The sequence below is a fragment of the Aspergillus aculeatus genome (genome assembly GCF_001890905.1).
Source record: "Aspergillus aculeatus ATCC 16872 unplaced genomic scaffold ASPACscaffold_16, whole genome shotgun sequence".
Lineage (NCBI taxonomy): Eukaryota > Fungi > Ascomycota > Eurotiomycetes > Eurotiales > Aspergillaceae > Aspergillus > Aspergillus aculeatus.
In genome coordinates, this window is record NW_017962991.1 from 378978 (window position 1) to 400430 (window position 21453).

The window sequence follows — 21453 nt, forward strand, 5'->3', positions numbered from 1 at the left end:
TTACTACCAAGCCATGGTTTGATCTGTCGTTCGCATCGCTTTCGTCCCATCACTCTTGCAGTCGCTGGATAGTGTCCCTCCCTTGCAACCTCTTTTCGAGTTCCTCGGTTCCAACTCTCGGCGTCAAACGGCGAGGACGGACGCCTGCCTGTTTGATTGTCTCAAGACCTTCGAGCCACAAGCCTCTCTCTTTGGTGACAATCGGGCCAAGATCGCCGACCCTACCCGACATCATGCAACTTACCGAGAACGAGGCAGCGGAGGTGAAGAAATGGGTTGTCAGGAAGCTAGAGGATATGTAAGTGTTGTCTCTGTCCGCAAAGAGGAACCGCCACGGCTTTGGGCGCCAATCTGCCTTGTCCGCGCGCGCGCGTTCGCTCGAATTTACACTCGAAGACTAACGTCTCGTCGCTTGCCAGCTCTGATGCCGATTCCGATGTACTTGCCGACTATGTTCTGGCGTTGATCAGGACCGATGCTCCCGACGAGGATATCCGGAAAGCTTCGGTGGATAACTTGGAGGATTTCCTCCGTGAACGTTAGTTCTTTTTTTCTTTTTTTTTTTTCCTTTGCGCTATCGGCTTTGAGATGAGATGGTTTTATTGTGTGCTCGGTTGGATGAGTACATTTTGCTGACGTTCTCTGTTATCTTCGGGTAATGTACAGACACGGTGAAATTCGTCGACGAGCTCTTCGCGACCTTTGCCTCTAAACCGCAACCCGCTGCTGCTGCCCAATCGTCATATGCGCAGGGCCAGTCGCAGGATGCGCCCGCTCCTCAGAACCAACAGCAGCAGCAGCAGAACCAGCAGCAGCAGCAACAGCAACAACCGAGTGCATTCAATCCTCCGACTGGTCCTTCAAAGGGTCCCTTCGGAGCACAGCAGATGGGCAACAATTTCTCCGGACAAGCGCCGGGTGGTGATAACCAGCACAATTTTAACCGCAAACGTACGTTCCAGGAGGGCTTTCAGATGGACGTGGACCGCGAAGAAGTCCCGCAGAATCGCAATTACAAGACTCCCCGCCGGGGACGTGGTGGTGGCCGAGGGGACTGGATGGGTGGCAGGGATGGCCGCGCAGGAGGGCCCGGGCAACAACAACCACACACCTTCAACCCTCAAGCCCCGGGATTCGTGATGCCCCCTACGTTCCCTCCGTTCGATCAGAACGATCCCATGGCGGCGATGATGGCGCTACAGAGTATGGGTTTCCCCCAGATGCCGGGAATGCCGCCGATGCCGATGCCACCTGCGGGCGCTGGGCAGCAGCCGGGTGAGATGGTGCCGAAGAGCTCGGAGCGGTGTCCTTTCTACGAGACGCAGGGGATCTGCTACCTTGGGACTACGTGCCCGTACCAGCATGATACTGCTGGCGGAGCGTCCAAGACGGATGGTATGTATTTGACTTACCTTCTAAACGGCGTGCGTGACTTAGGACTGATTTTGTGGGAGGCGCAGAATACGATCCCAAGTCTTCGAGCATTGTTACGGACTACCAGAGACGATCGGATGGGCCGCCTATGCGGGGCGGGGACCGCGGTCGTGGCCGTGGCCGTGGCGGCGACAGAGGTGGATTTGGCGGCCGAGGACGTCGGTCTGAGTTCTCCTCTGCCGGTCCCAACGAGGATACGTCGATCACGACGATCGTCGTGGAGCAGATCCCCGATGACAAGCTCGACGAGGCGACGGTCCGGGAGTTCTTCTCGCAGTACGGCGAAATCGCGGACCTGTCGTTACAGCCACACCGGCGACTCGCGCTGATCACCTACGAGAACCACGCGGCGGCCAAAAGCGCCTGGTCCAGCCCGAAGGTGATCTTCGATAACCGGTTCGTCAAGGTCTACTGGCACAAGCCCAAGGGCGACCGGAATGGGGACTCCCGGCCTCACCATCACGCCGACGCGGGTGGCGGCGACTCGGAGGGCCCGGCTTTCAACCGGGAGGAGTTCGAGAAGCAGCAGGAAGAAGCCCAGCGCGCCCACGAGGAGAAACTCAAGAAACGCAAGGAAACCGAAGAGGCCAAGCAAGCCCTGGAACGACAGCGCGATGAGTTGCTTAAGAAGCAGCAGGAGGAGAGACAGCGACTGATGCAGAAACTCGGCGGCAGCGGCGCCGCCAGCAGCAGCAATGGCGACGCTACCGGTGGTGGCGGCGCGTCTTCCGACGGAGGAGATGGCCGGTCCCCGTCGGCGCAACCGGAGCATGTCAGCGAGCAGACCAAGCAGCTTCGGGCGCAACTGGCCGCTCTGGAGGCCGAGGCCAAGAGCCTGGGGATCGATCCTGCTGCTGGTGGTGGTGCTTCGGGGCCGGGCTACCGCGGCCGCGGCCGAGGCGGCTACGGCCGAGGTGGATTTGCCCCTCGTGGCCGGGGCGGCTACGATCCCTACTATCGGGGCGGTGGTGGCTACCGTGGTCGTGGTGGCATGGCCGGTCGTGGCGGTGTGCTCCGGCTGGATAACCGACCCAAGCGCGTGGCTGTCTCCGGGGTGGAGTTCAACTCCGAGAAGGACGAAGCCTTGCGACAGTTCTTGATTGTAAGTATTCCTCCTCAAGCTGTGCACAGTCATCCCATCTGGTCATTCTAGTTACTTACGTCATATATAGGGCGTCGGCGAATACTCCTCCATCGAACCCAACCCCGACCAGTCCGACTCCCTCATCGTGGCCTTCAAGGAACGCTACCAGGCCGAGAAGTTCATGTTCGGCCCCCGCGACATCCCGTCCGTCGGCCAGGTGGAACTAGCCTGGGTGCCCAACCCGCCCATCTCGTCGTCCTCTCTTCCTCAATCTGGCGGTGGTGGTGGCTCCGACGCCAACAAGACCGGCTCGGACGAGGATACGTTGATGGACACCGCGCCGATTGCGTCGGGGGTGCCAGATCAGAGCTCGGGCCGGAAGGACGGGGGCCATGACGTGGATTATGATGTTGCGGAGATGGACGATAGCTGGGGGGTGGAATAATTTGACCGGTTGGTGTTTCGATAGGGTAGTCGATTCGAATTTATGTTCTTAGATGGGAGCATTTAGCTTTGAGCTGAGTTGATACTCTGAAATGTGGGTTACGTTTTGGGGAGACAAAATATGAAGACATTTGAGCCCTTTGTTTGAATGTGAACAGACGAATCTAGATGGGTGGTTGTAGCTGTTGCTGCAACTTGAGAGAATTGAGAACCTTCTTCCAGGCCTCTATTGCAGAGGCTGTCTCAATGCATATCCTGCTAGCTATATCGGGCAAGTTTATGTATGATAGGGCAAGGATAATTGATGTTTGTTAAGATATAACCTGTGTTACATGGTAGAGAAAGTAACCATGCTAGGGCTGTATATAATCTATCACAATGGACTTGCACAGTGACAGACAGACACTCCGAAGGCATCTTACCAACTGCCTTGGGCTGTAAATACCCGATCCCTGCCCATCGAAGCCATTCAGGAGTCAAGTCAATTTTTCAGTCAATGTTCAGTCACCATGTAGTAGTCTAAGTAACTTAGTTGGACCCAAGCACATGCTTAGTCACAACAGGATAGTTAACTCTTTAATCAGCCAGACCTAACTAACTAACCAACCAACTAACTAAAAGGGCAATCCATGTGCCAATACACAAGGTAGCTCTTCATTCACCTTCTTCTCCCCGATATCGAGTATACCTCAACTACCAGCGAATCTCCCACCTGCTCTCAATGCACTTCATCAGCAAAGCACTGCGCAGGACCCTCTCTCGCCATGGCCCCCTTTATCCCACCCACCACGAGATAAAAGTGCTATCAACCCTCTATCAGCACGCAGGGACTACATCCCCCAAAGTCGCCGTCACACGCACCACCTCCCGGCCTCATCCAATCTAGACCCGAACCCCGAGAGTAAGTACCACCGACTCCGACTCTACGGGACCGAAGATCTCGTCACCGGACTCGACACCCTGCTACATCTCCTCCGTAACCCGGCCGCGGCGCAGGATGTCCGCCATCTAGAGGTGCATGGAGCTCGCCAAGTGACAGATCGCGAAGACCCAGATATCCAGAGATCCCCGAGTGAGACTCAAGAATTGGCGGAAGCAGATATACAGAATTTGGGGGCCGCTATCGTCAAAGCTGGGTTCACTGAAGGCGATGAACCGCAGATGCTGCTAAACATCCTACTGCAAGACCCTGCAGGGAAAAGGCTGTCTGTGACACTCCAAATCCTTTTTCTCTTCCCTTTTTTTCAAACGTTGACTAAGATATCGACCATTCTCACTAGGCAATGCTCTACTTATAGCGGTCATATTGCATTCAAGCAAGCCCTTGCCGCACTTCTGATTGCGATCTCACCCAAGCTGGAGTCACTTGCCTGCTACCACATCGGCGAGTACGACACCGCCGCTCCATGTTTCTGTCTTGTGACTCTGTTTCGTCGGGCAAATCGGACCTCCCTACGCTGCCTTACCTCCGAAATCTCCAGAAGTTCACCTTCCTCCCCGACCACGACTTGCCCGACAACGACGGACTGGACTACATTCTGGAGTCTTATTACCACCGCATCAACCTCGTGCGGCGGCTGCCGGCGCTTAAATCCGTCGCCTTCACGCTCGCGACATGGAACAACGAGGCCGGGGTTCCCTCCTCCCCCGAATTCTTCAATTTCAGGGAGCTAAGCTTCACGCACTCCATGATGCACGAAGCAGACCTATGCTGTCTCATCGGCGCCGCCAAGGCCCTGAGCAACTTCCGATATAAAATCGGCGGCCGGAGGCTTCCCGAGGGCGGGCAAGCAGACCGTGCATCTATCGCCAGTACTCAAAAGCCTGTGGCGGAATCGGCGTACCCTCGAGGGAGTTGATCTCGATGTCAAGGAGAATGTGTCGTGGGGGTGGGGAGGTTATGGGGCGGAGGGGGTAGAGCTTACTTTTGAGGAATTTTATTCAGTGTATGAGGAGGATGGGGATTAGGAGTATAAGGAGGCTTGGGCTGAGGAGCCGAAGACGCTGGATGTAAGGCTCGAGCCGCCGCCGGCGGATATCTCGCTGGCGGATTTTCCGAGGCTGAGGTGGCTGGGGTTGGGGCCGCATACGCTTTGCTTTTTGGCCAGGGGCATAGGCCCGAACCGCTGGAGAAAAGGTGGGAATGGAGGAGAGGCGTTCGCGCTGGGAGATCGGTTGCCTCGGTCTCTGGAGGTGTTGCGGGTGTATGGATGGGGAGAAGAAGACGGAAAAGAGGAGGATCCCTGGTTCAGGAGTCGGGTCGGGTTGCCGGATTTGGATGTCGACGCGGAACTGGGGAGGCTTGTGGCTGAGAGCCGTTGACGAAATTGACGGTGGAAGGGTTCGATCAAGTGATTCCCAGGGGGAGGGATGTTCCTGACTGGGCTGGGGAGGAGCATCCGTTTGTTTGGAGGGGGGGTTGATTAGGGTGGGTGGGCTTGTTGAGGTTATCACTTGGATGGTGGTATGGCGGTTGCGGAGTGTACCTTTAAAGCAGTTTGTGAGCAGGCTGTTTGATTACTTGTGATATATACTCTAAGCCTGGTTAACCGCCTTTATTGTTGGTTGTACAGTATATGTATATATATATATTGTAAGCAAGTGTCGACGTCCTCAAGGTTGATTTAGTATAAAGCTTCGGCCAATCGGCGTTCGTCAACTGTGGACAGGTCCTCATACTTCTGAAGTAGTAATGCGACGCGAATAAAGAGCTAGAGCCAAGATGTACATAATTTGCTGAAAGCACCTTCCAAACTGCCTTAGACAGTATACAAATTCTCTCTGGCCAGAGACCTACGCTACTTTGATTGTCAACAAATGGTTGGGAAGAAGGATTCCACCCACTCACTCCTTTTCTCGTTGGGGCCAACCATGTTACCAATATGCTTAGTCACGATCAGGACAGTCAACCTATCCTCCCGTCACGGGTCTAGATATATAGATCGATAGATACCTCGGTTCATGCCTAGCCACTAGTTATTATACTATACCAACCCATAAACATACATACCCATCAAGCAAACCCAACCCTAGACCTCCTCACCCATTCCTTTCTTCGAAAATCCAAATCCCCCCAAAATGACAACAAAAGGCAGCTGCTTCTGCACCGCCATCCGCATCGAATGCACCAGCCCGCCCCTCACCACGGCAAGTTTTACCTGTCCTACCCTTACCCTTACAGCAATCCCACCCAACCCAATAAACCCAATCCTAATGCAAACAATGTGAGCCCGCAACAGGGCCTCTGCCACTGCCACGACTGCCGCAAACTCACGGGCTCCGCCTACTCGCACAGCGTCCTCGTGCCCACCGGTGCCTTCCGGGTGGTCGCCGGCACGCCCAAGGCCGTGGCCAAAACGGCCGATAGTGGGAATGCGGTGCGGAATTACTTTTGTGGGGATTGTGGTTTGTCTCCCCCACCCTTCCTTTTGGTCTCTTCTTCTGGTTTGGGTATGGGGGTGGGTTAGGGTTTGGGGGTAGAGATAGTCGTAGTCGACAGTCTGGGGAGGGTTAGGCTAACGTATCTGGCGGGTAGGATCACCGCTGTACGGACACAAGATCAATGCTGATGGGCGGCCGGCGGAGGTGACGGTTGTGAGGGCGGGGGTGCTGGATGATGCCGAGGTGTTGGAGAGGAGGCCCGACGCGGAGTTGTTTACGGGGAGGCGGTTGGGGTGGGTTGGGGCGGTGGAGGGGGCCGGGCAGGTTTGTGGGATGTTGGATTTTTCTTAGTTGTTTACTTGGGTATTCTTGAATGTAGATGTGTGGGTTGTAGGGAGGGTGGAGTTTGGATTTCGGGGCATGGAAGGATTGTACAGTAACTAGTTGGTTGGTGGTGTAATGCACCTTGACATCGCTGTGGTTAATTAAAATCGAAGTAAGTCATGTCTAACCAGATGCTCTAAGTCAGGACTATTGTAGCTCGAAATCAACGCTCTAGGTTTGTACAAAAGACTGCCCGCGTCTATCCATACTTTCCGAGTCTCAAGCCAATCATCCCATGCAAAAGAAAAAAACTTACTACCGTCGAGATCGGGCTATTCGGGCTGCATCATCCTCGCTGTCACTGTCCATCTGGTCCAGCATCCGGTCAATTTCGTCGCCCGCCTGGGCTTCTAACCCCGTGACTTCCTCGGCCGACCTGGCGCGTGGCTGACCATGACTATGGCTACTATTAGGCCGGCTCCACGGTACGCGCAGACTCGACTCCTGCGACCCTTGGCTGCTCCGCGGGACGTTCTGGTGCCGATGAGGCCGCCGGGAATGCTGCGAGTGGGTCGAGTGGTACCCCGAGTGGCCGGGGCTGGACATGAATAGCAGCGTCTCGATCGCGTCCTGCTCCATTGCGCTACTCCGGGCGCGGTCGTGCTGCTCATCCGCCACGCCACCATGGCGCGCGGAGGGCATAGCGCCGAACGGTTGGAGCGGAGGCGTCCCTGGTACTAGGATGGTGTCTGAGTTTGCGCTGGACTGGGACAGGCCCACGTCCTGGTGGGAATGATGTCTGCGATGAGTGAAGGTGGGCGGGCTGATGAGCTCGTTTGGATTCGGACGTCGACGTCGGTTGCCGTGACTGCCTCCCTTAGAGATGATATCTACAGGCGGGGCGAGTTTTGGACGACTAGAGTGGTCTATATGAGAATGAGAATGATGATGATGATGGTAGTTATGATGACTCCTCGAAAATCCCGCATGAGGAGATGCAGCAGCCTCCGACCAAGCCGCTGGGGAGAGCCGCGCCGACCCAACGAGCCGGTTGAACCCAGCCGTGCCATACATGTCCGGCGACGACATCGTCGTGCTGGCAGGCGAGCCCAATCCCTCTGGGTGTTGTGCGTCGACCTGGTCGAGATAGGCGAGCTGCCCCGATCGCACCAGCGAGTCAATGCGCGCCGTCGGCGGGAGGTCCTGGGCCTTCTGCATCTGTCGGCTCTTCTCAATCTTGGCCGCCGCATACGAAAGGCGAGTGCGCAGGTGCACTGACAACTGAACTCATATCAGCAACCCACAGCACCCCACCAAAAGTAGAAGGGAAAAATTACCGCTGCGATTCGGCTTTCGCGGGAGAGCGACCCGATACTGCTTGACCGGAGCCTCTCCACCCCTCTTTCCCCCGTCTTCGACGTCTCCGCAGGAGACGCAGCAAACCCTGTCGCACGCTGCTTCCCCGGCGAGCCCTTTCCAGAAGGACTGTGCGATAGCGAGAATGGTCGGGGCGTGGCCTGCTGCCCCGCGATCGCTTCCTCGATGCTCAGCTGTCTGCCTCCCGACACGGACCGGACCGAATTGGATACCTTCGACGGCTGCGACACAACTGATGAAGTTCCCCGTGAATCCGACACTTGTGACGAGGAGAACGAGGAACTGTGTCTATCATCGTCATACAACGGGAACTCAGGTGTCGGTGTCAAGTGGGCTGTGGTCGGGCCCAGCAGCGAGGATGGATCCGTCGACGACGAAGACCCCCGCGCAGAATCTCCTTGCAATTCGGGGTTATTGGCAGTCTTACTGAAACTCAAACCACCGTCGTGTCTGCCACCCCTTGCATCATGCCGAGAGTCAATCTGTCGCGACGAAGAAGACTGCGCGGAGTGCACGTGGTGGCGCGTATCCAGGCGCGGCGCTCCGCTGCTCATGTTGGGCCCGGACTATAGAAAAGCGGGCAGAGCCACGAAAAGAGGACCGACTGACTGACTGACTGACTGTAATAATGCAGTATGTTTTCTTTGTCTGGTAATGTCTTGGGAGCAGACGATATGTTTTTTACGGGGGAAGCAGGGCAGATATGATGAACTTTCCTTCCCATATCCCCAGAATGAGGGCAATCAGACTTGGAAATCGCTGAAGTCGCAGAAAGTCCGCATAAACTGATGTGTCTTATTCGCCGTTTGACTTCCCGGATTTCCAGCGTCGCGGATATTTTTGGCGCGGGAATGTCCCGCAGCCCGACCCAGTCAATCAGCCAATCCACTCTGACTGACACACTCAGTGTACTCGAGTTCCACACGGTCCTAAGTCCTCACTCGGGGCGGGATGTGTACTGGGTTCGTGGCTGTCCTGCAAGGAGGCAGATGTTGTGGAATCTTCGGACGGTCGCAGCAGGATGGCAGGCGATGCGGCCAGATGCAGCAAAGTCTCTCTCACACGTCTCTGACGGGAGCCTCAATCCGAACACCAGGTCGAACGGCCGAAGGAGGACGACTCGAGGGGTAGAAGGTAGAGAAAGGCCATAAGAGAGTGATCGCGGCTTGCTGATTAGATCAATTGACAAACAGGTCAACAATCTATCAAGCTTGTCCATGGGGGAAAACACAGGGACTCCCGACTCGCAGACGCCAGGCGACGACAAGTCGGAGGGCGACGCGTTCACAGCGCAGTCACGTGGTGATAACTGTAAGTGGATGCCTCGAAGGCCAGGCACCAAAGCCGGAGGATCTACAACACCACCACCAACGAAAAAAACGTCTTGATCCAAAATGACACCAAGTCAATCTATTTCTTCCTGGTATAGAGCAAGCATCAATCCCAAGAACAAGTAACAGTGAGTATATGTTCAACCATGTCAGAGGAGAAATAGGGTCCAAGCAACAAAACTCAACGCCATCCATCCCATGCAGCATGCACATAGATACACATGGACATTATTCACAGAAGCAACTTTTGATATAAAATCGGTAAATAACCTGACCCTGAAAAAGAGCAACTAGGGGCTCTACCTGCGCTTCTTGCCACCGCCACCCCCTTCTCCGTCTTGGGCCTTCCGCTTCTTACCTTCGCGACGCCAGTAGTCATCGCGCTCTCGCTTCTCACGCTCCGCCTTCTTCTCCAGACCCTCGGCCACCTTGGCGCGGTACACCTTACGGCGCTCCTCCTGCTTCGCCGCGCGCTTGGCCTGCTTCTCGTTGCGCATGGTGTTGAGCTTCTGCATGAGGTCGCGCGCCTTCTTCTCCTCGCCCCCGAGGACCACCGCCCGCTTCTGCATGTAGGTCTTGTCCTTGTGGTGCTTCATCTTGGTGATCTGCGACTTGAAGGGCAGGTCCGTGGCCAGCTGGCGCGGCACACGCAGCGGGTTGAAGTGGCGCTCGGGGCGCTCGATCTTGCGGTACGCCGAGTCCTTCTCGAGCGGGGTGGGGATGCCCTTCTCGCGGCGGACCTCGCCTGTGAGACGCATGCCGTGCCAGCCGCTGTCCGCCGCACCCTCCTCGGCCAGATCCAGCAGGTTGGTGACCGGGTTGTAGAAGCGGTGGGGCTTGATCGGGTACCAGGCCCGCAGGAAGACGATGTCGCTCATGAGGATCTTGTCCTCGAAGGTGGCACGGAAGTAGCCCTCGGGCTTGGCCAGCGCGCGCTTGATCTGACCGCGGATGCCGGAGACGGTGCGGATCGAGGCGCCCTCGAACTTGGCAATCTCCAGCGAGGAATTAAACATGTCCTTGATGAAGGCGGTGTTCTTGAAGATCTTGTAGGGAACACCCGTCAGCTTGAGCTTCTTCACGATCTCGGTGTGTTCGTCGACGTTCAGCACCACACCGGTGGCGGCGATGCGGAACCCAGGGGCCTTGTTGGAGAAGGATTGCAAGCAGCAGAAACCGGTGTTGGGCGCCACCAGCGGGCCGTAGAAGGTAGCGAAGCAGTGCATGTGTTCCGGGGTGTACTTGAGCATACGGTTGCGCGTCCGACTGTCGGAGGTGCTGTAGATCGGCAGGGACTGGAAGCGGCGCCAGCCGAGAGAGAAGATGAGGGGATCGCCGCTCTTGAGGATCTTCTTATGCCAGCGGTGGCGCTTGATGCGGATCTGGACATAGCCGAAGCGGTCCTCGGTGGGTGCCAGGCCACCCACAATGACGGGGTAACGAGGGTTAAACTTCGTGGCGAACTCGCAGGGCACCTTCTCGAGAACGATACGTGCATATGTGCCGGCCTTGAAACCTTCCGCTCGGGCGCGGGAGGCTGGGTCGAGTAGGTCAAACTCGGCGCGGTTGATGTCGAGCTGCTTCTGAAGCTTAGCCTTCTGCATGTCGTACCAGTCGTCCTCCCCGAACTCCTCATCCCCTCCACCATCCTTGCGCGAGTTATCCTTGGAGTTCGCGAATCCCTCGCGATCTTCTTCCTCGAAGCGAAGTCGTAGCTCTTCTTTCTTCTTCGCATTGCGCTCACGCTCCGCGTCCAGGTCGACGGGGCCCTCCTCTTTCTCACCCTCCTCTTTCTCACCCTCTTCGTCGTCGGAGAGACCGTTAAAAGCTTCGCCCGTTTCCAGGTCCTCGAATTCACCATCTCCTTCGTCGTCCGAGTCAAATGCATCGTCCACATCCGAATCATCATCGTCGCCGTCACCAGATAACTTGGCCGTGACGAATCTGCTTCTTAGGGATTCGATAAGCTCTTCATCCTGCCACTTCTCTTCCAGCTTGGCGTAGTCAAACTCAGGAATGTGACGGAACTCCTCCTCTTCCTTCTGCTCGGCGCCGGTCTTCTTGAAGAAGGTGTCCTCTTCCTCATCATTGTCCTGCTTGTCCTCATCCTCGTCCTCGTCTTCGTTCTCATCACGACCGCTCCATCGAGGCATCACGTCCTCGGGGGCAATGGAGTCGTCGTACAGCATCCGAGACAAATCAGTGATGCGGAATCTCGGGCGCTTCGAATGAAGGGACTTGGCATTAGCAAGCATGTTCTCTTTCCAGCGGGCATTCTCCTCATCGTCAGAGTCCTCTTCCTCGTCACTTTCCAGAATCTGGTCCTCCACGGATGAGATGGAGCCGAGATCAGAGTCGCTATCAGCGAATTCAAGGTCACCTTCGGTCTGGCGAGCATTGCCATTTTGCCTCTCCCTGAAGTTAGCTTCGAAATCTGCGGGTGCGGAAGCATCGATCTCTTCATCCTCGCTCAGATCCTCCAGTTCATCTTCATCCAGCTCTTCCGCGTCATCCTCATCTTCTGCGCTCTCGAAACCTTCGTCTTCATCGTCAACAACATCGGCATTGTTGTTCTCGCCGTCTAGGAATCGAGCGTGGCGCTTGTGCTTTCTTCCAGCAGCACCATCCTCCTCGTCTGCCTTCGCAATGGCTTCACCGCCACGGAAGAGGCGGACACCGCCGTCAGCTTCACCGAGAAGCTTGCGCTCACCCTGCAGGCCAACAACCAGTTGCTCGCCAAGACCGCGCTCCTCGTCATCGGACTCGTCCTCGTTTCGCTCAAAGTTCGAGGTCTTGACGTCAATGTAAACGGCATCCTTATCCACCAACACACCACCAACATCAGACATGGGCGCGAATAAGAGCTTTTGCTTATCCCCCAATCGGCGCCGGCTGGTCTTGCCATTGGCTTTTGCAGCCTGCTGCTCAAAGAAGGGTGTCGGGCATGGATCCGGCAGAGACTCGATGCCGGAGACCGTCAAATCACCGACTCCCGGAACGTGCACCCGCGCTCCCTGAGCCGCGAAGTTGGTCCCACGCAGGTAACCGTAAAGAGCTATCGTTCTATCACATTTCGGGTCCTCCTCAATCTGGGTGGGTGGCGTGATATCCAAGAAGCGATCTGCGAGGGCGTAGGGGTGGGAGTTACGCCATACGAGGGGTCGAGGGTTCTTCATAACGGACAGGAAGCGGGAGAGATTGTGGACTTCGCGATCGGGGTAACGACCGTTGACGACTCCGGAGAGGTAGAAGAGCTTGGCGCCATTGTAGAGTTCGCTCCAGAAACGGTGCTTAAGGCGCTTCTTGGCGGCCTGCAGAGTGCTCTGCTTCTTGAAAAGGTCGAGATGGGTCAGGATACCGAAGACGTTACCGGGCATACCGTGGGAGCCAAGGACGTTCAGGAATTCCATGGTCTCCATCTCGAATCCATAGTTACCGTCGATCATCAACAGCACGATATCGGCGATCTTGGCGACGTCGATCATGCTGGCTAGGGAATCGGAGGGCGATTCGAGGAAAGTGAGACGGCGTTTCTTCGACGTGACTACAGTCAAGGGGCCTTTCGGTGTGCTGAGGGTCTGCTTCGTGTAGCGACGGATGAGGGACTTGATAAGGGTCGTCTTGCCCACCTAGATCCAGACTGTTAGAACTTCCTATTCCTGGGTCTCCGCATGTGAAATCCCGCTGGGATACTTACTCCAGGTGGTCCGACGACGGCAACAATGAGAGGAGGTGCCTCTTCAGGCAGGCGATCCACGAGGGGCACATGAAGCCTCTTTTCTTTGATCTAGACAAGTGAGGTTGCAAGGTCAGTGGCGTTGTCAAAAGTTGTATCGTTGCGGAGGGTGGGTAGCGCATACATCGTGCGATCTCGCGCCGGCCTTGTTCAATTTGCCGGGATTCGAGAAGGCAAAAGCTTTAGGATTCGGTCCTGTGAAAGTGACTTCTGTCAGCTACCTGATCACGTTGAAAGGACGATATTGTGGCAAGCCGATAACTTCATCACGGAGGCATGCGCAGGAAGATCCATTACATACCATCATACTTTTTCTTCTCCTTGGTGGCTCGATGCGACCTGTTGGATTGCTGCTCCATTGTGGGAAAAGTCAGAGGTCTAGAAGACCTCTAGAGTAAAATCCTTTCCCCGCTTGATTCGAAGCCGTGACGCAGCCAAAAAAGTTGAGCGCAAATCTGCAAGACTGCTCCGAATGTCTTTAGAAAGCTTGGCTACCAAAATTATTATTCCCATTTTCTTTTGCCGGAAGAAGCTTTTCTCCGAGTCCCGGGATCTCTCCCGCCTGGAGCACACCAGCGGGCGGTAGTCACCAGCAGAAAACTGCGCCAGGCAACCATTCAGGCTGGGAACTTTTTTATGACTAATTGATGAGTTATCGATAAACTGCCCCCCACTTATCGTCCGGCCCGGGCGAGATTCGATAAGGTCTAAACCCCACTATGTCGGCCCGGTGTCTCGTCGTCGCCATTGCCGGAAGAGGTCACGACTGTGAGATATGAGCGGGGTAGTATGGGGTCGAATACGATGGGTCATACTCAAGTACGACTAGGAGTGCGATTATCGGCATAGGTCCCAGGGCCACGATGCATTTAATGGCGCCGGGTTCCTTTTCCCGAGGTTGTTTTCTAAGTCAGAATCCTAATTCCTAAATATTGGTTGCATATCCCAGGGCTTTCGTTCCCATTACAAACTCAAGTAGATCCAGAGGAAGAAGCACCCGCGAAATATGGCTCCTGCACGTCGCCCACCGCCCGCATACACGGCTCCCCCAGACTCAGGGGTCCATGCGATCTCGCAAGTCTACAGATCCATCTCCAACACGGCCAACGATCCCTCCCAGCGCGTCCTCGAGTCATCCTTCACGATCCGACCATGCTCCGGGCAAGCGTGGGTGGTCCCCGCCGGCCACATCTGCCGTCTCACCACCCCGAAGGGGCCACAGGTGGGTGATCTGAACATCTGGAACGCGAACAACCCCCGGGAGCGACTGTGGGCTGCACGTACCCGCCAGATCCATGCCTCCCACGTGTCCGTGGGCGACCGGCTCTGGTCCAACCTGCCGTACCTACGTCCCCTGGTCTCCATCACCGGAGACTCGCTCGCCGGCGGCCAGCTCCATGAAATCCTGGACGAAGAGGGCAAGAAGAAAGAAGGGAAGGGCTTTGGGACCACGCAGTTCGGCGGACGCGTGCACGACCTCCTGGGCACTCGCTGCGACCCTTACGTCAACCTCGTCATGGGCGGCGAGAGCTTCGACTTCCACTGCCATTCGAACCTGACCCGGGCGGTGGTGCCGTATGGGCTGACCGAGCTCGATGTGCACGATGTGCTCAACGTGTTTCAGGTGACGGGACTGGACGAGCAGGGCAAATACTTCATGGAGACTTCGCCGGCCAAAGCGGGGGAGTATTTTGAGTTTTTCGCGGAGGTGGATGTTTTGTGTGCGCTTTCCGCGTGCCCTGGAGGTAAGTGAGAGTCTCTAGTAGGGGGTAGATTGTAACACAGCTAATGAGGCTCCGCAGGCGACTTGTCGGAATGGGGCTGGGAGGAGAAGGCGGACATGGGGGCTACAACTCGTCCTTTGGGGGTGGAAGTATACAAGCTCGCGGACGCGACGGTGTTAGAAGGATGGAACGCACCCCAGAGTCCCAAATATCTGGGCGCACATGGCATGAAGATGCCACAGAGGGAGGATGATGGAACGGGGTATGTTGGACTGTAACAGGGAAATCAGGTCTCTGCAGCTTAGATTATCGCTCTGTACGTTTAGTAGTGTAATGCTTCCCAATTTGCACACAGAAATGAAACTGATAGATGCGGCATCCAAATCGCATAGTTTACAATTGATCTAATTTGATTTGTTCAAGCGTTCGACGACACCAAGGATTGAGGAACGGGTGTGGCCAGGACGACCACTCCCGCCCACGGAATTGATATCAGACACGGTTCATTGACCTCGAATATCCCTGCACAGTGATACCTCGCTCTGGAGCTTTGAGCAAGTCGGAGTGAGAGTTCGATCCCATGTGCCACGATGCTTGTCCAGCTTATCGCGCGGGGCCGGGGAGCCATTGGTGTCAACAAATCCCGCACCGAGAGGATCGAGAGAGCAGCGCTGGCCATGAAAAATGCCTCGTACAAGAGAACGCTCAGCTAGCTATCCTGCTTATCTTTGCTTTATATTTCTTCGATCAAAAGAGAAAAAAAAAATCTGCAGAGATAAGGATACGAATGGTAGGATAATTGCAATTTGTCGATGTCGAGAGATCCCGTCGCGACAGGCCTGTCATCGAAAAAAGTGTCTGGAACCATGGAATCGCTACTACCGCTGACTTTGAGGCTGAAACGAGTGATACAAATACCAGGAGCCCGGCCATACGCTTGACCATGTTTGCCATTCAGCTGATGCAACTACTCCTCCGAACCCGAAGTTTTGACTGTTGTATGATTGTGCTTGTTCGGATGTTCTCTATTCTCTAACATTCGCCGAGCGGTTCCCGGGCTGTCACTATCTCACACTATCAGCATGGACTCAGAATCTGAGGCTGAGAGGGCGCCTACTGTAGGCGAGAAGGTCTACAAAGAGCCTTCGCAGCCGTACGAGACGATTTATAATGTTCGTCCTTGGAACAATTGTCTCAATCAGTCTGAGAAGAGAGCGAGCACGGTCGAGGAGCATGATGATGACCCCGGCCTACGCAAGCCAGGCGATTATAAGCAGAAGCAGGTATTGTTGACGTCCTTGTGGTCATTGAGGCTGGTCAAAGTTGACGCGAGCAGGTGTTCAAAGGCAAGATGCTTCTGTGGCTCGCATATCAGTCCATCGGTGTGATTTATGGTGATATCGGGACCAGTCCGCTTTATGTCTATTCATCGACATTCAACGCGCCACCTTCGCGAGAAGATCTCATCGGCGTCCTCTCCATTATCATATGGTCCTTGATTTTGATGGTGACTGTCAAGTACATCTTCATTGTGCTCCATGCTGATAACGACGGCGAGGGTGGTACATTCAGCACGTACTCTCTACTCAGTCGCTATGTTAGTTCGTCATCTTCAAGACATGTCAGGTACTGGACTAACATGCTGGCTTTAGATGAATATAACCCATCGCGATCCTCGAGAAGCCTCGCTTGTCCAGATGAAAAGACACCTGTCGAACGATCTTGAAAGAGCCAGCAGATACGCCAGACATAGCCTCGAGACAAGCAAGTTTGCAAGGCATCTTCTGAAAGTGGTGGGCGTATTGGCGGTTACAATGGTCCTGGCCGATGGCCTTCTCACCCCAGCTCAGTCCGTCCTAGGAGCCGTGCAGGGCATTGAGATCGTCTCCCCCAACATTTCCAAAGGCACCGTCATCGGCGTGACCGATGCTATCTTGGTCGTATTGTTTCTGATACAACCGCTTGGCATCACAAAGATGACGTTTGCATTTGCGCCAATCGTGATTATCTGGCTGGGGTTCAATGCTGTGTTTGGCATCTACAACCTCGCGCATTATGATGCTGGTGTCTTCATTGCCTTCAACCCGGGTTACGCCTTCACCTTCCTGGTCCGACATGGCGAGTCTGGGTGGCGCATGCTGAGCGGAACCTTGCTCGCCTTCACTGGGGTTGAGGCTCTCTTCGCCGACTTGGGCGCTTTCAGTCGGAAAGCAATTCAGATCAGCTGGCTGTGCTACACCTTTCCCTGTCTCCTGTTGGCGTACATAGGGCAGGCGGCATACATCAGTGTGCACCCGGAAGCCTACTCTAACCCGTTCTATAAAGCAGCGCCGCCGGGTACTATTTATCCAGCCTTGATTATTGCCATTCTCGCGGCGATCGTTGCATCGCAGGCCATTATCACTGCAACTTTCCAGGTATGGGACTCTTCTCTTGTTGATGACAATGATTGTGATGCATGTTCTGATGCAACAGCAGCTTCTGGCACAAGTGATGAAGCTATCCTACTTTCCCCAGATCAAAGTGGTACACACGTCCGATGTGTTCCACGGTCAGCTCTATATTCCGATTGTCAACTGGCTCTTGATGGTTGGGACGATCCTGGTAGCGTCGATCTACAATAACGTATGTTACCTCTCTAATCTGCTATGGCTCTTTTCTCTGACGCAACGCAGACCACATCCCTTGGAAATGCATACGGTGTCTGTGTCATCTTTGTCACGTTCTTTGACACCTGTATGGTCTCGATGGTAGCAATATTCGTGTGGCGCATCAGCCCATTCATTGTCTTCATGCCTTGGCTGGCGATCGCTTGTTTTGATGGGGCATATCTTTCATCAGCACTCACGAAGGTTCCTACAGGTGCATGGTTCACTCTAGCGCTAGCGACCATTCTAGCACTCGTGTTCCTATTATGGAGGTTTGGGAAAGAGCAGCAGTGGTTTGCCGAGGCTGAGGATCGGTTCCCTACCTCACATTTCGTGAACAAAGATCCAGATGGTAGGATGCGTCTCACCGACCGCTTCAACGCAGTCCCTTTGAGCACCAACCCCGGGGTCGGGATCTTCTTCGACAAGGCAGGCGAGACCACCCCCATCGTATTCAGTCAATTCGTCCTCAAGCTCACCTCTATACCGGAAGTAATTGTGTTCTTCCACCTGCGACCCCTTGAGACGCCATCAGTCCCCGTGGAAGACAGGTATACCGTTTCGCGGCTCGCCATCCCCAACTGCTATCGGCTTGTGGTCCGTTACGGCTACAATGATGAGATCATGACTCCGAATCTAGCCAGTACCATCACGGATCAGGTCCGCAGATACCTTATCGATAACGGGCATGGCATGGAGCTGGATGGAGTCGCAATGAGTGCACATCGATCTCCGAGCACGGAAAGTCAAGGAGAAAGTGGCTCGGAGGCAGCACAGTCCAGCAGCCTGGTCCGATATAGTTACCCGTTGAACAAGCTCGAGCGCGCATGTGCGCATAACATCCTCTATATCACTGGTAAGGAGCAGATGAGGATCAAGAAAGGCACCAACTTGTTCCGTGGTCTGGTGCTGTGGATCTTCTTGTGGATCAGAGATAACACCAGGGCCAAGATTGCATCTTTGGGTCTCGAAGCGGAACGGGTGATAGAAGTTGGGTTTTTGAAGGATATCTGAGGCTGCGTAGAGTGGTTGATTACCAATAGGAAGTGAACCAAGGTAATGGGGAATATCACGACAGACTGTACAGAGATCACGAATCAACGAATCATAGGCACGAACGACACTGATGTCCAGTATTGAATTCATGCTTGATGTCTCGGAGTTCGCGAGTAGTATAGTATGTCAGAACAAGTTTTTCTGACAGACTGATCTACCGGAGGGGTCCCTTGTCGTCACTGTGCATGAGATGGGATAAGATCGTTGATCCTCACGAGAGATCCCAATTGGGACAAAGGCGTTGAGCTCGGCTGAGCCGAGGGGCTTTGAACCAGGTGTCCACGTGACCCTCCGATAGCGTCATCGCGCATGCGTCATGGCTTTTCTGGTGGGGGATAAACAACCGTCTTATCGCAATGGGTGACTTCACTCCGCTTGTAGCCTGATCAGTAGTAGACTTGACAATTAGGATAACTTAAAGTTGACCAAGTGACACACATGCTGTCAGACATGGCGCAAGTAGTAAGAAAGGGAAAGAAAAAAAAACGAATGCCCCTCCCCCTCTTACCTGTAAAGTCGACTAGTTAGTGGCTGTAACCAACACCACCACCACCATCATTCCTACCATCACCCCCTTATCAGCCGTGCGGGCAACGGGCAACTTCCCTCCCCCCGCAGAAAGGGTTGCCTATTCAGACTAGAACCACGCAACAGAGTATAAAACCTTCTCTCGTCCCACCCCCCCGGGCACCGCTTTTCTTCCCTCTATCCACTTTCCATAAACCACTCCCCCATCCAGCCATCATTCTCACTAGATTTTCACGGCTCTCTGCCTTTCATTACACTGCAACCAAAATGCCTCTTTACAACGTTCGTTGCGCTCCACTTCCCCGCTGATCCCTCCCCCCTATTCGGAAACACTAACCATTGTTTCAGGTCACCCTGAAGAAGGACTCTCCCCCCGAGGAGTTGGAGAAGTAAGCGATCCCCTGCCTTGTTCAGTGACTTCCTGTATGAACACAAGCTAACATCCTCTTCTCTTGTCATCAGGGCCAAGCAGCAGGCCACCGAGAAGGGCGGCACCATCAAGCACGAGTACTCTCTCATCAAGGGCTTCACGTAAGGCAGCCACACCCACCCTCCCGCTACCCAGCTACTCCACTCCGCACAACCCACACTTCCGAAACCACCTCGAGAAAGCAGACTAGCTGACGACTACGTTAGTGTTGAGTACCCCGAGGACAGCGTCCTCTCGCTCGAAGCCAACGAACACGTGCATGTCGAGCAGGACGGCGAGGTGCGCACTCAATAAACGCCCTCCGACTTTCCCTCTCACTGGACTTGCGGACCCAATGAAGGGAGATCAAAGGATGTGTGTCATGTACGAGTTATGAAATCATTATAGTTCACTGTAGAGCAAGGAGGCTTAGCATCATGAGTGTGAGGACCGGATTGTCCCGCTGTGCGGTGATTCCAAGCTGAGCACGGTGTTGTGTCGTTTGCTTCTTTTCTCTTTTTATTTTTTTATCAATGATAACATACATCGATTGCACTATATTTTTTTCCCCAGCGTAATGACTCTACAAGTCTTGTTGTTCGCAACCCTACCGTCCCTGGCCAGCCAGGATACAAGTCGCCAAGCCCTCTTCTGCAGCCACCGCGTGATAGTGCCGCTGATGTTAAATCTCAGTGTGATAATAATACAGTTTCTATACTGATATTTGACGATTTGCTGTGTATTTAGCAGTATATATATATATAACTAATCACAACAGAAAATGTCTAGCTATTGCTTAGCTGCTTCCACGAGTGGACCCCAGGAGAGTTGTACTCTGGCTGACCAGTGAAAAGCAAATTGCTAACAATTCAATTGCTATAGCCAATGCAGGTCTGCAAAATGGAAAAGGCGAGAACGACCACAGCATGCCTCGTCTGCCCAGTGCAGAATTATGGACATTTTCGAAAAACTATTCCTCTTCTTCTTCGCCATCAGAACAGTACAGAACTGGGTCGAAGATTTGCCCAAACGCGGGTTTGGGCGTAGAATTCGACTGAGTCTCTTTTCTTCTCTGTGCATGTATTCCCTTAACGGGGGGTGGTCGTCGGTGACAAAATTTACTGCTGTCTCCATTTGGCTTATCATGAAATTGTAAACAATGGCGAGGTCGCTCTCATCTTGCTGCAGTAAAGGTATCCCGTCTGACCTTCGCTTGTGGTAGCACATGGCTAACCAGGCGGATCAGCTGGAGTTCTGTATTGCTGAAGGCTTCCTTTCTTTTGACCTCAACGCATATGGCAACAAAAGTCTGAGAGGCCGCGGCCAGATTGCCCGAGCCTCCTCAGTCGTTCTTATATGTAAGGTAGCGAACACCAACACCAGAGTCGCCAATCACCACGCTGGTGATCTTGGTCACGCAGTCGGATGACGGATCTCAGGGCGTGATACGTGATATGTCAAGCTCGCTCGCGGGCCGTCACCAAAGGTGGTTTGCCCCCACCGCACAGAACGTAGTAACCTCTGTATTGTGGAGGAAAAGAGGCAGCCGTTCTTTCAAAGTAAGTGCATCACAATCCAGTCCTAGATTCGGGTCAAATAAGCCTTGCTGGTTGAGGAATTGTAAACCTGACACCTTTCCAGAGCGGATTAGCTGGTGGGATCTAAAAAACAGGAGGATCAAAACCTACCTTGCTGGTGGATCAGTAGCCATGATGCTACTCTATCACTCCTTTTTCCTTTTGTCTTTGGGGCTTAACGATCGACCGGGAGGGTAGAAGTAGGATATTAGTATCTGATTGTCTAGGCAGGTGGATGTTGGCAGGTGGGAAGTGGTAGGGAAGATAGTGGGAAAGATGGAGATGGAAGAAGGAGAGAAGGATGGGAGGAAGAGAGAACAAGTAGAAGGCAATATAGTATCTAGGTGAGTAAACGATAGAAACCCTGAATACGAATTCTATTGTGAATCTATAGATTCAG

General features: G+C 54.2%; 8 protein-coding genes across 8 annotated transcripts; 6 read left to right on the top strand and 2 right to left on the bottom strand.

Annotated features, from left to right (window-relative positions):
- The first annotated feature begins 211 nt into the window (after positions 1-211).
- ASPACDRAFT_81213 (CCCH zinc finger and RRM domain protein) lies at positions 212-3096 on the top strand. Its single transcript, XM_020205820.1, has 5 exons — positions 212-298; positions 420-538; positions 667-1395; positions 1461-2536; positions 2607-3096. Exons 1-5 carry the CDS (start codon positions 234-236, stop codon positions 2961-2963), a joined length of 2346 nt encoding a protein of 781 aa, XP_020052852.1. The 5' UTR covers positions 212-233; the 3' UTR covers positions 2964-3096.
- Positions 3097-4246: 1150 nt separating this feature from the next.
- Positions 4247-4821, top strand: ASPACDRAFT_1859195 (uncharacterized protein; the record flags this gene model as incomplete). The annotated part of the gene is made up of 1 exon (XM_020197657.1): positions 4247-4821. Exon 1 carries the CDS (start codon positions 4369-4371, stop codon positions 4819-4821), a length of 453 nt encoding a protein of 150 aa, XP_020052853.1. The 5' UTR covers positions 4247-4368.
- Positions 4822-5949: 1128 nt separating this feature from the next.
- Positions 5950-6694, top strand: ASPACDRAFT_1859196 (GFA family protein; the record flags this gene model as incomplete). The annotated part of the gene is made up of 3 exons (XM_020197658.1): positions 5950-6109; positions 6202-6367; positions 6498-6694. Exons 1-3 carry the CDS (start codon positions 6041-6043, stop codon positions 6692-6694), a joined length of 432 nt encoding a protein of 143 aa, XP_020052854.1. The 5' UTR covers positions 5950-6040.
- Positions 6695-6982: 288 nt separating this feature from the next.
- Positions 6983-8598, bottom strand: ASPACDRAFT_46682 (uncharacterized protein; the record flags this gene model as incomplete). The annotated part of the gene is made up of 2 exons (XM_020201829.1): positions 6983-7948; positions 8005-8598. The coding sequence occupies 2 exons, from the start codon at positions 8596-8598 to the stop codon at positions 6983-6985; spliced, it is 1560 nt and encodes a 519-aa protein (XP_020052855.1).
- A 709-nt stretch (positions 8599-9307) lies between these two features.
- ASPACDRAFT_1874552 (GTPase BMS1) lies at positions 9308-13661 on the bottom strand. The gene is made up of 4 exons (XM_020198040.1): positions 13413-13661; positions 13236-13306; positions 13073-13162; positions 9308-13004 (listed from the first exon to the last, which is right to left on the bottom strand). The coding sequence occupies exons 1-4, from the start codon at positions 13468-13470 to the stop codon at positions 9675-9677; spliced, it is 3549 nt and encodes a 1182-aa protein (XP_020052856.1). The 5' UTR covers positions 13471-13661; the 3' UTR covers positions 9308-9674.
- Positions 13662-14078: 417 nt separating this feature from the next.
- ASPACDRAFT_81215 (urea carboxylase-associated family protein) lies at positions 14079-15223 on the top strand. Its single transcript, XM_020205821.1, has 2 exons — positions 14079-14856; positions 14914-15223. The coding sequence occupies exons 1-2, from the start codon at positions 14118-14120 to the stop codon at positions 15111-15113; spliced, it is 939 nt and encodes a 312-aa protein (XP_020052857.1). The 5' UTR covers positions 14079-14117; the 3' UTR covers positions 15114-15223.
- A 584-nt stretch (positions 15224-15807) lies between these two features.
- Positions 15808-18586, top strand: ASPACDRAFT_81216 (uncharacterized protein). Its single transcript, XM_020205822.1, has 5 exons — positions 15808-16118; positions 16172-16432; positions 16488-17252; positions 17314-17460; positions 17511-18586. Exons 1-5 carry the CDS (start codon positions 15918-15920, stop codon positions 18495-18497), a joined length of 2361 nt encoding a protein of 786 aa, XP_020052858.1. The 5' UTR covers positions 15808-15917; the 3' UTR covers positions 18498-18586.
- A 694-nt stretch (positions 18587-19280) lies between these two features.
- Positions 19281-20032, top strand: ASPACDRAFT_81217 (uncharacterized protein). The gene is made up of 4 exons (XM_020205823.1): positions 19281-19349; positions 19416-19456; positions 19530-19598; positions 19704-20032. The coding sequence occupies exons 1-4, from the start codon at positions 19335-19337 to the stop codon at positions 19789-19791; spliced, it is 213 nt and encodes a 70-aa protein (XP_020052859.1). The 5' UTR covers positions 19281-19334; the 3' UTR covers positions 19792-20032.
- Positions 20033-21453: the final 1421 nt, after the last annotated feature.